This window comes from Macaca thibetana, chromosome 4 (genome assembly GCF_024542745.1).
Source record: "Macaca thibetana thibetana isolate TM-01 chromosome 4, ASM2454274v1, whole genome shotgun sequence".
NCBI classification, from domain to species: domain Eukaryota; kingdom Metazoa; phylum Chordata; class Mammalia; order Primates; family Cercopithecidae; genus Macaca; species Macaca thibetana.
The window spans coordinates 171185-184809 of NC_065581.1; the positions used below are offsets into that span (position 1 = coordinate 171185).

The window sequence follows — 13625 nt, forward strand, 5'->3', positions numbered from 1 at the left end:
CGGAGCCACTCATGTAGAACACACACACACACACACACACACACACACACACACGCGCGCGCGCGTGCGCGTAAACGATAAAGAAGGAAAAACCCACTTGTAATTCCGTCTCTGAGCTGGGGCTGCCTTTGTACCAGTCCCACCATGCTCCCTGCTGTGTTTGTCTCTGTGCTTTTATACGTTGGGTTTGTGTCACATTCATGGTTCACATTATACCCTGAGCATTTTCCCATGCCATGAAATAGTCTCCAGAACCGTGACAATTAAACGTTTGCCTTTCTTTGTTGTTGTTGTTTTGTTTTGTTTGAGGTGGACTCTCTGTGACCCAGGCTGGAGTTCAGTGGGGCGATCTCGGCTCACGGCAACCTCCGCCTCCTGAGTTCAAGCGATCCTCCCACTTCAGCCTCCCTAGTAGCGGGGATTACAGGTGCACACCACCACGCCCAGATAGTTTTTGTAATTTTAGTAGAGACGTGGTTTCGTCACGTTGGCCAGGCTGGTCTCACACTCCTGACCTCAGGTGATCTGCCTGTCTCGGCCTCCCAAAGTTCCAGGATTACAGGTGCGAGTCACCACGCCCGACCTAAACATTTGCCTTTCAATCCATTTCTCCTGTATCATTTTGAAAAGCTTGGCCAGGCTGGCTGGGATGGGGGCGCAGGGCAGTGGACCTCCTGATTTCCTGCTGGCCCCCGTTTTGTAGATTAGTAGAAGGTTCCAATTCGGGGGATCACACCATTCAGTCTTCTTTTTGCAGGTGGGAACATTGGAAGGGAATATAATTTTATTTTCTTCTTAGTTTCATATGGAGATAATTTAATAGCCAACTGAGAGCTGATAGACAATTCTGTTTGGAATTTCCAGAGCGAGTTTCATTTTCTAATTGTGCTTTAAAGTGAATCTAGATGATGTAAACCACAGGCCTGTCTGATTCCAGAACTGTCCATGCTTTTGACATCTGGGGAAAGAAGTAACGCACAGGCTCCTTTGTCTTCCAGAGTTAGTGGTTCTTTTGTATTTAGCTTTTTAAGAATTCTAATCATTAACAGGTCATTGAATTTAAAAAAATATATTTTAAATATCCCTAATATTATGTGTCTCATGCAAAAAGACTGACCTAAGGTCGTCTCTTACAAATGCTGACTACAAAATTGTCTCGTAAATTTAGCTTCTTGATGATGTAATCCATCATGATTACAACGTTGATTAATCGAAGTGCACTTCAAGTTCTAGATCAACACTTTTTTTGCCTAAAAGGAAGAAGCTGAGGCAAAATTAATACAGAGAGTTTATTTGGGCCAAGCTTGAGGACTATAGCCTGAAACACACTTTCAAGTTGCCTTGGGGAGTGCTCCGGAGAATAAAATAGAGGCTCAAGTTTTTAAAGAAAAAAAGGCGAATCAGGAGAGTGGTGATTACAAAAACTTGTTCAGCAGGAATTCTCATTGGTTTATAGAAGTGACGTTGGTTAATGACTGGCTGTACGATATTGGACTGTGATGTACGGCATCTTATGGCTCCTTGGCATCAGTCTAGGGACCACATAGCAGATGGTTCGAGGTAGCCATTTAGCCAAGCGGGAGTGAGCGGAGGCTGCTGTTATATTCCAGAGGCCTTTCTGTGCCTGATCATTTCAAGGGACTCTTGTTCCTCATAGAAAGTTTTTTTCTTTGTCACTTTGGGTCAAAAGATGAGACAATCAGAAATAAAGCTAGACAAAAGGTATGAAAGCAGTAGCCCGAAATTCCCTACATGTATGGTCAGTTATGAAGTTTCAGGAAAGAAATATGCAATTCATTTTGTGGTTTTTTTTTTTTCTGGCTAGAGTTTAGGAGTAATTAACTTGCAAAGATATCAAAATGTCCATCCCCTTTCTTCTCTGACAGATGCCAGGGATGCGGAACAGTTGAGCAAGAACAAGGTGACACATATTCTGTCTGTCCACGATAGTGCCCGGCCTATGCTGGAGGTAAGAGAGCAGCGGGGCGTGTGTGGGTGTCTTCATTTGTATCCCGTGGGAGTGCGTGTGACGTTCACGAAGCAGCCACGTTCTCTCCGTGCGAACCTGCTCCTGCGGTCTCTGAGGGTGTTCCCATTGTGCTCAGGCCGTATTTACGTTACCGCGCTGTCTGGCGTGGTGCAAGCGTGTGTGCTTTTTCTGATCACCCTCCTGCTGCGTTGCCACTTTGCCTTTCTTGGCTAAATGCCTGGCAATAAGCTGACGCTGCATTTCCCACGGGACCTTACGGACATTTAAAGCCCATTTTCATTCCTTTCAGAGTTATCTCTGGTTTTAAAATCCAAAACGCTTCAGCCTGCTCGTTTCCTGATTTTGTCCCATTTAAGCTGAAATAGCCACCATTGGCATTCAGGGGTAAAAGAAAACAGAAGGTAAATTGTGCCTGGAGGTTTCCCAGGGCCCTGTAACCTGGAGACTCGTGTAGAAGCTGTTGTGTTTTAGGTTTTCAGGGTAAACAGGGTGTGTCTGCTTGTGCACTAATTCCAAAAACATCTTTAAATTTACCCTGATGGACGGTTGGAGCTGTTGGCTAGAGGTAAAATCTATTTATGTTTATTGGCCTTGACAGAGCCCAAGTGACCTCCTTTTAGAAAATAATGCTGTGTGGTTGCGACGTGTCTGTGTTTCTCTGTTTTAGGGTGGGGTGTTGGAAAGGGAGGGGTGACTTGTTCTGAAAGAAAGAATCCAGGTTCAGGCTGTTTTCATTTAGATTTCTATTAGGCAAGAGTAGGTAATGTTTTTTAATTGTATCTATTCTCTTTAGCCATAAAGGCTGCCAGATTTTAGTTAGTATAAAGCAAGCTAAAACTAGTGAGAATGTAGACTAATAAATGATTCTACTAAACATTGTAGTACCAGAGAACCATAGATGGTGAACAAACCTCAATTTCTCCAGATCGCCGAGCTCCTACTTCCTTGTATTGTTTAGCTCATAAATTTTTTTGGTAAGGTGCCGTAATTTGTGTTCCAGCGTGATTTTATTGGAAATAACAACAACAACAAAACAGTTTTTGGAGCCTAACAGTTCCTTTGAAAATAACCATTTTTTAATCTGTCAACAGTAGTTTGTATTTAAAATACAGCCAAGCTATGGCCAAGATGGTAAGTTAAACTGCAAACTGGTCATGATTGACTTCCTCTTAAATCACAAGATGAGGCTTGAGGTTTCCTTTATTTTAATAAATTGCAGAGATGCCCTCTCCACCCTCAGCCCCCAGGCCTGCCTCCCTGCCTTACACTCCATTTAATGGAACACACTGTCGTGTGTGCACATGACCCTTAAATCTGCTCCCATTGTAACCTCTGTGTAGACAGGAGATCTGCCAGTGTTAGAAATCAAAGCTCCAGCCCTTGTCACTCGGGAAGCCACAGGCTGGCGAGTGAAGCAGCGGGGGTTGTAACTCAGGTATAAAAAGCCCACCGATTGTGTAAAACCTCAGAGGTGCGGGCAAACTGTGTTCCCAGCACAACACACTGCAGATGCTTTTTTATTCCCTTTGTAGCTCAGTCTATAAGGACAAATTCTGCCATTAAAAAGAGAGAGAAGTGCTGCCCTTTTTCTTCACTGGGATGGCTTTTTCTTGGAGACATCCTGTTGTGGTCTCTGGGTGCTGTTATTATCTTAGCTTCATAATAAGTACTTCCATGTGATTTTATATTTATTAAGTGTTATAGCACTGTTTTGTAGCATAATGTAGTTTAGTATTGCCCCCTTAGCATTTTATTAATCTTTAAGTTCGCAAGTAATGCATGGTCTATTCTTATTTTAAAAATTAAAACAACAGCCTCTGATTGCACAGTGGGGAAAAGTGAGGCACCAAAGTTACTTGAATTGGTGGTGCCCACACTAAGTTATACTCTTAGAAGTTTCAAATCTTTGTTTAGCTGTCTGCCTGGGGCATAAAGGCAGCCTTCTGTCTTGAGTTTCAAATCCAGATCTGGAAGCTGTGTCCTCACGCAGCCCGAGATGAGTCAGGGAGATGATGTGTTTGCAGTCGGTGGGGAATTAATGGATGGGTTTGATGCCTCGGCAGCTCCATGTTCTGCCGGCCTGATCCTGGGAGAGAAACGGGGCAGGGATGAAGGTGAGCGGGGCGACTGTGCGGGGCCAAGCAAATGCAGTGCGCTGACCCCCCGGTTGGTGAGAGCCCCCAAGTGAGGGTGAAGGGATAAATGGTAGGCGAGTAGAGAGCTGGGCCTCCTCTATTTTCTGAGATCGTCAAAACCACACGTGTTTATTGATGGCCGCTAGCTTCTCTGGGCAGCCCCGGGCTGGGGCTTGGTAGGAAGTGGGAAGGTAGCTCCTGTCTAAAATGGAAGGGTTTTGGTCTTACTACGTCCATGCAGGTGTCCCGCGAGCCCTGCTGCTGTGAAGCCGTGTACTGGGCACTACACTGTGGATACTTCTTTGGGTCATTTCCAACGAACATCTCAGTGAGTTTAAAGCTCTGGGGTACTTAGCATCCATTACAAAGGTCTTTTTTCTCAAAGAGTTTCTACTCTAGTTCTACGTTTATTGTGATGAAGACTACGTGAGAGAGGGTATTCATGTTGTTGGATGTGGTCATGCAAGTTTAGAAAATTTAGCACACTTTGTTCCCCTCTGGAAGGTTTGCGGTCGTGTAGTCAGAATAAAGGCTTGAGAGCCCTGTTGTGCAGACATATATCGGCCTTTGTGAGCCGGGAAACATGGTGTGTGCTTGCTTATGTGATGCGCCTCCTACTGAGACCCCCTCTGGAATATTTCCTGTGAAATCCAGGGGATCCAAATAAGGAGGCCCCCATGGGAGCCTCCGGGGTGAGCACTGGTCCAGAGGGTTGCTTACGCAGCAGCTGGGCCGAGGCACCTGGATGGGAGGGGAGGGTGCCACTCTGGGCTTGTTGCTGGCTGAGGCTGCCTCCGTACATAACGCTGCCTTTCAATCCTGGTTTACTTGGTTTGTTGTGAGAACCTGCCATAGGCAGAATGGAAGGTTGTACAGTTTTTGAGTCTGTTCCATCCTCTCTGGAGATAATGATCTGTAACCTGTCACAACTCCTGACCAACGACTGTGCTATGAAATGCACCCGCTACGAGAGATCTGATGAAGACAGTTTTAGTCCTTATACACTTACTGAGTTTACGTAGGAAGGAACTGAGGAACTTGGGACTTGGTTGCTTTTGGTTGGATTAGATCGGACTCCATTATTTGGGTAATTTGCTGGGGGTTGGGGTTTCCCAAAATAGCATTCACAGCATCTTGTACTATTCCTCCAGCCTGGCTGGAGAAATAACATGGAAGGTCTGTTCTCAGGCCTTCGGAGTGGCTGTGCCTTGCCTGCGGTCAGGGAGCGGCTGGATGGTCTCCAGTGCGTCTTGGGTGGATGAGACAAGGTGTGTTTAGCCCCTGGACCATGAGGGATGAGGTGGTCGGCCAAGGGAAAAAGGCCTGTGTCTCCAATTTCTACCTCTTCAGAAGAGTGGCTGAGGAGTAGACCTTCCAGAATGAAGATCTTAGAAACGTAACAGAAACCTGGGGACTTGCAGGCTTTCTGGTCCGCCCTAAAGTCACATCTGAGATTCTGAGCAGCTCTGGCCCGTTTCTGTGCCCGCCGCTGTGTGTCTGAGACAAGTCCCAGCTAAGCAGGGTCTAGAGGTCAGCAAGCCCAGCTCCGTCGCTGGGTGGACAGAAACCTGGAAACCTGGACGACGGGAGACATGAAAGGGCTTGCCTGGGGTTCATTCCCACGGCCGTCTGGATAGCCTGATGGAAGCCAGGAGTCCCCGTTCAGACCGGTGGTTTTCCCGGCATGCCTCGCTGCCTCCGTTCTCTCCTGGCACGACCGATGTTCTGATATCCTTAGTGGTATTGGTAGATCTTACCAGATCACCTTTGAAAAAGGTTGTGTGATTTGTGCTTGTTCTAGCAATGTATGAAAGTGCCTTTCCCCCCTACGCCATCACCAGCACAGAGCTTTGATCTTCGCTCTTCTTTACTTCTAATTAGCAAGATTTTTGCTGTTATTTGCTGCAAATACCCTCTTCACACATCCCGTCCCTTTCCAGATAGTTCTTCCCTTTGAAGACAAAGGGTTACTAATTTATTCATTTCTTGAGCCCCTACTACGTTCCAGGCCTTGGGACAGGTACTGTGGGTAACAGAAATGAGTTCATTCCAAGATCTTCACTGGCAGAGCCTTTGGTGTATGCACAAGATATGCGTTGTAGATGCTTTATAAACATTAATGACAGTGAGAGAAGAGCCGTGGCTTGGAGCAGGTGCAAATCCCGTAGGAACAGAGCCGGTGGAAGCCCAGAGAATGAGGTCCCTCTTCTGCCGCCAAATCTGGAGACATCTGACTGGGCCTTTGGCGATGCCTAGGAATTCAGAAAATGTGACCCCTGGCCTTCCAGCTGGTAGAGAATGCCAGGACATGACCCTCTGAGAACCCTGAGTCCAGCAAGGTGGATGGTGTTATTTTGGTGCCTCTGTGGCTTACCCAGGCTGGGCGACTTCTCATCATCTGTCAGCACGTGGCAGGGCCAGGGCTGGAACCGAGGCCTTCTCACTACAGAGGCAAGGGTTTTGCAGCCAGCCATAGCCCTTCAGGAGTACACTTTTGGTATCGAAACTTTGGAGCACATTATGCTGGTAAAATGGTGGAAAATCATTGCCACGTATATTAATTTCAATAGAAGGTAAGCCCAGACCTGCTTAAGAGGAAAAAACAAAATCCTCCTCCACCTGTTTCCATGCTTCGGACTTTGTCAGGGGGTTGCTCGTGTCTGCTCAGAAGTGTCTCCTATTTGTGGGGCTGGGCGGGGGCAGCGTCTCCAGCATCTGCTGATGGTTCTGGGTTTGAGGGTTGGTGAAAACTCCGGTTGCAAAGACAGTGATTTTTTAAATCAGAAACCCGATATTGTTTGTAGTTGCTGAGAAAATAATATTGGGCAATGAAAGGTTTCTCCCTTCCCCTGAAAAAAAGAAACAGAACTCTTTCTAATGTAAAAATTTCGGTGTTTCATTTTTCATTTTGTGTATTTAACCAGAGCACCTGCAGGAAACAAAACTGTTTCTCACTATTAACAAAAAAATGTTTTAAGAAATATTATCACGCCTTCACTAAGCTTCTAACACGAAGAACCTGACCTTTTTAAAAATAACACGTAAGATTACAGTGCAGGATCAGGTAGAGAAAAAGTGATTTATACTCATCTATGAAGACCGGGTATTGTTTGTATACCAGGTAGATTTTATGAGCTAGAGTTCAGCTTGGGTATTTTCTGTCTTCAGTGTGAACCATTTATGGTATTTTTAAAAGAATGGGATGTTTTCATATGCAGACATTTATTCTTGGTGATTCTGTTTATATTTCTTTTAACACTGAAGACATTTTTGGAAGTGTTGGTGCCAGGACTTCAATTGTGTTAGTTTGTGGTTGGCTTCTGCCTCTGGTTGTTATCTGTATGCCTGTACTTCTGTCCTTATTTACCTGCTTACTGATGAGCAAGCTCCCCAAGGTGAGATGCCCAGTCTGCTTGGATGGCCCCGTCCTCTTTCCCTGGGTCACTGCCCAGAAGCCACGTGGCCCTGAGGTTGAGGCTCCTGGAGGGGCCCTGGTTTCCTGCCACGTGTTCCTCTTGCTGATCCACCCCGTTTCTCTTGAACAGAAGTTTTGTTGGCTCCCCAAATGTAAAGCAAGCCAGAAACAAGATGATAAAGGGTGTTTAAAGCTGAAGAAGGCATGTGTGTATTCTCTTTCCTCTCTTCCCACCCTCTCCTGCCCACATGAATTCTCCCCTCCCTCTGAGTCAGCCCCAGCTCTCCTTCCTCCGAAAGGGTCACCGTCAGGGCCCTCCGAGCTCAGCCCCAGCTCTCCTTCCTCCGAAAGGGTCACCGTCAGGGCCCTCCGAGCTCAGCCCCAGCTCTCCTTCCTCCGATCAGGGCCCTCCGAGCTCAGCCCCAGCTCTCCTTCCTCCGAAAGGGTCACCGTCAGGGCCCTCTGAGCTCAGGACTTCTGCCCCCCTTCTGTAATATCTTCAGTTTGTACTCTCAGTTGGGCCATGAGTTATGTGTGCACTGTCACTACTTCTGTAGGGTATTAAGCATCCATTTAACCTGTGCTTGATGACCTAAGTGTTCATGGCCCACATCGGGCTCCTGAGCTGGCCTGCAGGCCCACAGAGGCAGCCGCCGTGCTGGGGTTTCTCTGGTCCTTAGCGCACTCAGCGTGGATCCAGCACACACGGGCCCCTCTGCAGACGTCTGCTAATGAAAGGCGAGATATGCACCTTTGTAGCCCCATTCCAAAGTGAGAAATCATGTCTTGTCGTGTCTTTGGTCACTGGTGGTTCATTAGGGTATGAAAGTAGAGTTGGGTCAAGAATGATTTCTTTATCACGAGCAATTTGTGAAGCCAGAGGATCGGTTAGTCCAATGCAGCCTGGCTTCTAGAACTGGGCTGTCTGTGTGGTTCCTCCTTTCTCTGGTAAGCAGTGGTGCCTGTGGATGTCCTGCTCTATAGAGCTGCTGTGGCCTCTAGTTCGGAATGATCCTTTCCTAAGTTATTAACAACCAATAATCACCTGCACAGCTCCTGTGACTTTCTGACTGATCTCTAGAGAGCTACCTTTGGTTGGCATTAAAAGCTTGGCTCTGCAAGGAGGACCATGCATCCAAGACACAGACAGTGACAGTCAATTAAAGGTGGCTTTGCCGTGGTCAAGCCCCATGCCAGGGTGGGGACACAGCTTGTGGAAACGCCGTCACAGACTTCGTAGAGCTTATCATCATTAGGAAAAGCTGAGAGGACGTTCAGGGCACAGGGACTTGTGTTCTCGTCAAGGGAGAGCCTCATTTTCTGTGGCCCTCCTGCAGCAGCCACTGAGGCTGCCATGCAGGCCGTCACCTCCAGCTCCACCTTTCACCAGGTGACCACAGCAGGCCTCAGCTCTCAGGACCCCAGGGCCTTTCCTGTCCAGAACCTGCAAGTCACAGAAGCTATAGGTTGCACTTCTCCAGGCACAAGGAGGATAACGCCCCAAAGCCACACATCTCACACACAGATGAGTGCGGACGTTCAGGTGTGCAGCCATTCATGGCAGCCCTGTTTGTAATGGCAACAGGTTGGAGCCAACCCCCATATTCGGCCGAAGGGGAGTGGTCAGTGATGGTTCATCCGTATTCAGGAATACTTGGCAGCAATTCAACAAGAAAAGGAAGACATCTGTGTGTTCACAGGGTTAAGTCCACTGTTAAGAAAAAGAAGCAAGTTATAGGATGATACCCATAATATAATCACATCAATGTAAAATTTAAAGTCAATGGTGTATTTCTCTATTACATTTATATGCATGATGATGCACAGATAAGGGCTGGAAAGGACCATGCCAGACTCCTCAAACTGGTTATTTCCTAGAGAACTAGAATGGGAAGGGAGGGAGGGACGGATGGGAAGGGAGGGAGGAACGGATGGTTCCCACTTTTTCCTCTATTTAAAAAAGAAAAAAATTCTTGAATTTATTTGTCACAATAAGATCATGTCCAAGTGTCTATTTGAGTGAAGAGAGGGAGAGAGAGAAGGGAAGGGCGTCTGTGGCCACGCTCTGTGTGTCTGGTAGTGACAGGTAGATTTCATTTGAATGTTCAGGCCTGACTGGAAGGCAGTCTGTGTTTGGCTACATCCTGCTGTCCATGGCCAATTGGTCCAAAGCAAGTATGTCATCCACTTCGTTTCAGTCATCTTAATCTTCAAAGGGAGAAGATGGCCCAAGACACTTCTTTAATGGTCTAGACTTTATTTCCTGTGTGCTCTATTTCTGCCTGATTGATTGGACACAGAATGAATCTGTGCCCCTTTTCAGGATTCACAGATCCCCGGGGGACACAGCTTGAAGCACTGGGCAAGATTTCCTATTCACGTTGGCCATTGTTTCCAGCGTGGGTGAATTCAGCTATCTTACCGAAAAACGCTGTGGGTGTCAAGTTGCTAGAAAGGTCCAAGTCTTTTGAAAACCAGTTGCTGTTTGACCTGGAATGGTTTTCAGATTGACAGTTGTTTCCAGCACACCTCAGTTGTTTCACCTCTCTAGGAAAACCTCTTTGAAGCCACCCAGAATCAGTGGTACTTGCTGTACCAAAAGCTACAGCAGCTTTCATGTGTTGAGGCAAATTTGTTTGAAGCCAACCCCAGATTTAAATAGATATGACTCAAATAGAAATGATTATAGCAGGGATCGAAAACTGTCTAGTAATCGCTGTTTCTTGAAGCAAGCTGCATCTAGGTTTCTTGTGTGGCAGTCAGGTGTGTGAGGGCGGCCCCTCCGCCTGCTGGTCCTGCTGCCACAGACTCACTTGCAAATGGAGCCCTAGAACCCCTGCATGGCTGGACTCAGAGGGCTTGAGATCTTCCGGTACTTAACTGAGCCTAGGGAGGAAACGGTTTTTTAAATTTCTAAATCAAGGAGCTCTTTTGGCCTGGCTTCCTAGAGGTACCCTGTCCTTCAGCTGGGAACCTTCTCTCTCGGGCTCCCACTCACTGACCAGCCTCTCCTTACAGCTGAAGACTTTTGCAGAGCGCTCTTTCTAGATTTCGCCTTTGTGTTTAAGTCCCGGTGTCTGGACGTTTCCTCCTGACTGCTCTGCTTGAGCAGTCGCCTGGCGCAGGCGTGTGGAGGACTGCGTTCGTGGAGTGGGTTTCCTGGTTTGCATATCACCCCGTCCACGGTGGGGAGTGTGTGAGGGGCGAGATCTGCCAGGATCTCCAAACCCAGGTTTTGGGAGAAGCATGTAGTGCATGACGCCGCTGCAGCCAAAGTGCCTATCGTAGATGGCACAGGCTCTGCCAGTCCACGCACGGGCTGCATGGCCATGGGCTGGGAGATCTGGGGAAGCCTTTGTCAGGAGAGGGGTGTTGAGGCGGCCTCGCAGGACTGGTGTGGTTTGGCTCAGTGGGGAGGGGGCGAGGGGCATGTCTTCCGTAGGTTTAGTGGGGAGGGGGCGAGGGGCATGTCTTCCGTAGGTTTAGTGGGGAGGGGCGGGGGGCATGTCTTCCGTAGGTTTAGTGGGGAGGGGGCGAGGGGCATGTCTTCCGTAGGTTTAGTGGGGAGGGGCGGGGGGCATGTCTTCCGTAGGTTTAGTGGGGAGGGGCGGGGGGCTTGTCTTCCGTAGGTTTAGTGGGGAGGGGCGAGGGGCATGTCTTCCGTAGGTTTAGTGGGGAGGGGCGGGGGGCGTGTCTTCCGTAGGTTTAGTGGGGAGGGGCGGGGGGCGTGTCTTCCGTAGGTTTAGTGCTTCGGGCAGGTCAGGGACGGGGAGAGGAGCCCCACCTGATGATAGAGTGGTGACAGTGGTCAGCACGGGTGAGGGTGGTGCCGTCTTCAGTTCTCCTTTTGGCTGCGTTGGAAGTTGTTATCCCTTCAGACTCAGCAAACATTTATTGAGCGCCTACCTCGTAGCAGGGATTGGGGATAAAATACAAAGAGAAGCGGAATGTGTCCCAGCATTAAGGAGAGGCGGGCGTGTAAATCCTTAAAAATGCATACCAGAGGCTAGGGCCCTGGGAACCCAGGAGAAGCAGCTAACACTGCAGGGCAGACAGCAAGGCTTCAACAGAGGTGAAAATTTGGTCCTAAATGAAAACAGAGGTTTGCTAGGCAGTGATGGAGATGGCAGTTGAGTTGGAGGTGGGATTCTGGGTAGAGAAAGCAGTACGTGCAGAGGCACAGCGCACACTGAGGGATGGGGAATGCAAGGAGAAGGTGTGTCCTGGCACTCTTGAGAGCTCACCAGCGTGGCCAGACTGGAAAAGCAGGCTCAGAGCAGATTAGCAGAGACACTGTTTGTTAAGCTGTGGAGTCTGAACTTCATCTTGCAGTAAGCAGAGACCCAGCAAAGATTCATGAATGAAGCCAGGGGACACATTCAGATTTCTTTTGCAGGATGTTGCCTCGAGGATGGAGTGGAGTGAGGGAGGTGGATACCCCAGAGACCCTCGAAAGCTCTTGAAGTAATCCTCGTTAGAAGTGATGAGGGTCTGAACTGGGATGCTGGGGACTGGATTCTTTTTAGAAGTGAAAGGATCAGATTTGATCTGAAAATCTTCCATAAAGTGACATAGCAAGCTTGAAAATGAAAGAAGGGTAAAGATTCTCTGGCAAGAATCAAGCAGAAGGAAGATGGCATAGCGATAGTTTTTATGAGATAAAATGAAATTGAAAGCAAAAGAAAAATTAATAATGATTAGGGTAAAGAGGGAAACTACATAAATAAAGGAACAATCCATTAAGAAGTTACAACAGCCATAAACTCAGGCACCTCATCAGACATCTTCAAAATACAGACAGAAAGTCATTTCTCAGGCTGGGGAGTCAGGGATGCCTGCGGGTACAGCCAGTGAGCCGTAAGTACCCATGGCTCTGCCTCCCGGGGATGTGAGTGCTCAGGAAGCAGAGCCAGGTGGAAGAAAGGGACCAAGCTCAGCCGTGGGTGGGATGTTCGTGTGATATTCATCAGTGGATAGAAATACAGGTCCAGGGCTCAGGAGAGAGGTCTAGGCTGGACTTGAAGGTTTGAGCATCACCGTATCGCAGTGTATGCATGTAGGAAGCTAAGCCCTTGCTCTTGAATAAAACCATGCAAGAAAATGCTAGGACAGCATGACTGGGGAATGACGGTGGGCCATCCTCCAGCGTCTTGCTTTTATGTGGTGTTATGTGATGGACTTCGCAGCCTGTGAGCACATGACCTTGTGAGACAGACACATCTTTGTTACTCCTGTGACCCGCTGTGTGGGTTCTACTTAGTCTCAGCTCTTTGAGTACAGTCCTTGGGGTTCCCTGCAGGGTGCCTCGGGGCCCTCTGGCACCAATGAAGAGCTTGTGTTTTGCTTCGCCCACGCTGAGATGCTGCAGCTTCTCCTTCACAGACCTCAACCCGAGAAGACCCTCGTGTTTGGCTGTTTTAGGTGCTGTGGACACTGGAAAGGGGAGGCTAGGTGACATGAATAGTAAGTCTGGGATGCTTTCAGAGGAGATGCAATTCTGGAAGGAGTTTGAAAGAGAAGACAGGCTCAGTTTGGTAGAAACGACTGAGGGGAATGTCCATGGAGAGCGTCTGTGGAGGGAAAGGTGCATCTGGTTCTGGGTCAGGACCGCACTGTGTGTGTGGCTGGCTGACAGAAAGCTTAAGCTTCGTGGCGGTGGTGGTGATGGACGAGGACACCTACTCCAGGGAGATTCCGTGGGTTGTGGCTGCTTGGTGGGGAGGGCCTTCGAGTCTGCAGTCCGAAGTGTAAATGGGAAGTTAAAGGGGGGTTGGCTAAGACCCAGAGCCAGGTTAAAGGGCTCTCTGGACACCATTGTTGTTTTTAGCCATAAGAAAATATGCCCTAGTTTACCAAAGACTGGTTTAAGCAAATCTGCTGTTTTCAGGTGCCCTGAATAATCATTGCCTGCTAGGCAATGCAGGTGGACCTTGCGTCTGCCCACACCTGCAAGGGAAGTGATCCAACCTTATTTTAAAACTCTGAGAGTGAAGCAATAGCACCTAGCTAGTTTCATCACCTTATTGCAGGCTGTGAACGAGCTCTGTCCATGCTTTTAAAAATGTGTTCCCCTCGGTGCGGCCAG

General features: G+C 48.2%; 1 protein-coding gene across 2 annotated transcripts in view; it reads left to right on the plus strand.

Moving 5' to 3' along the window:
• Window positions 1–13625, plus strand: part of DUSP22 (dual specificity phosphatase 22) — a 59190-nt gene that overhangs the window by 18293 nt on the left and 27272 nt on the right. For both annotated transcript variants that reach the window (XM_050789691.1, XM_050789690.1), the window contains exon 3: window positions 1887–1969. In XM_050789691.1, the coding sequence (XP_050645648.1) occupies window positions 1887–1969 (83 nt within the window). The remainder of the gene's footprint in view (window positions 1–1886; window positions 1970–13625) is intronic.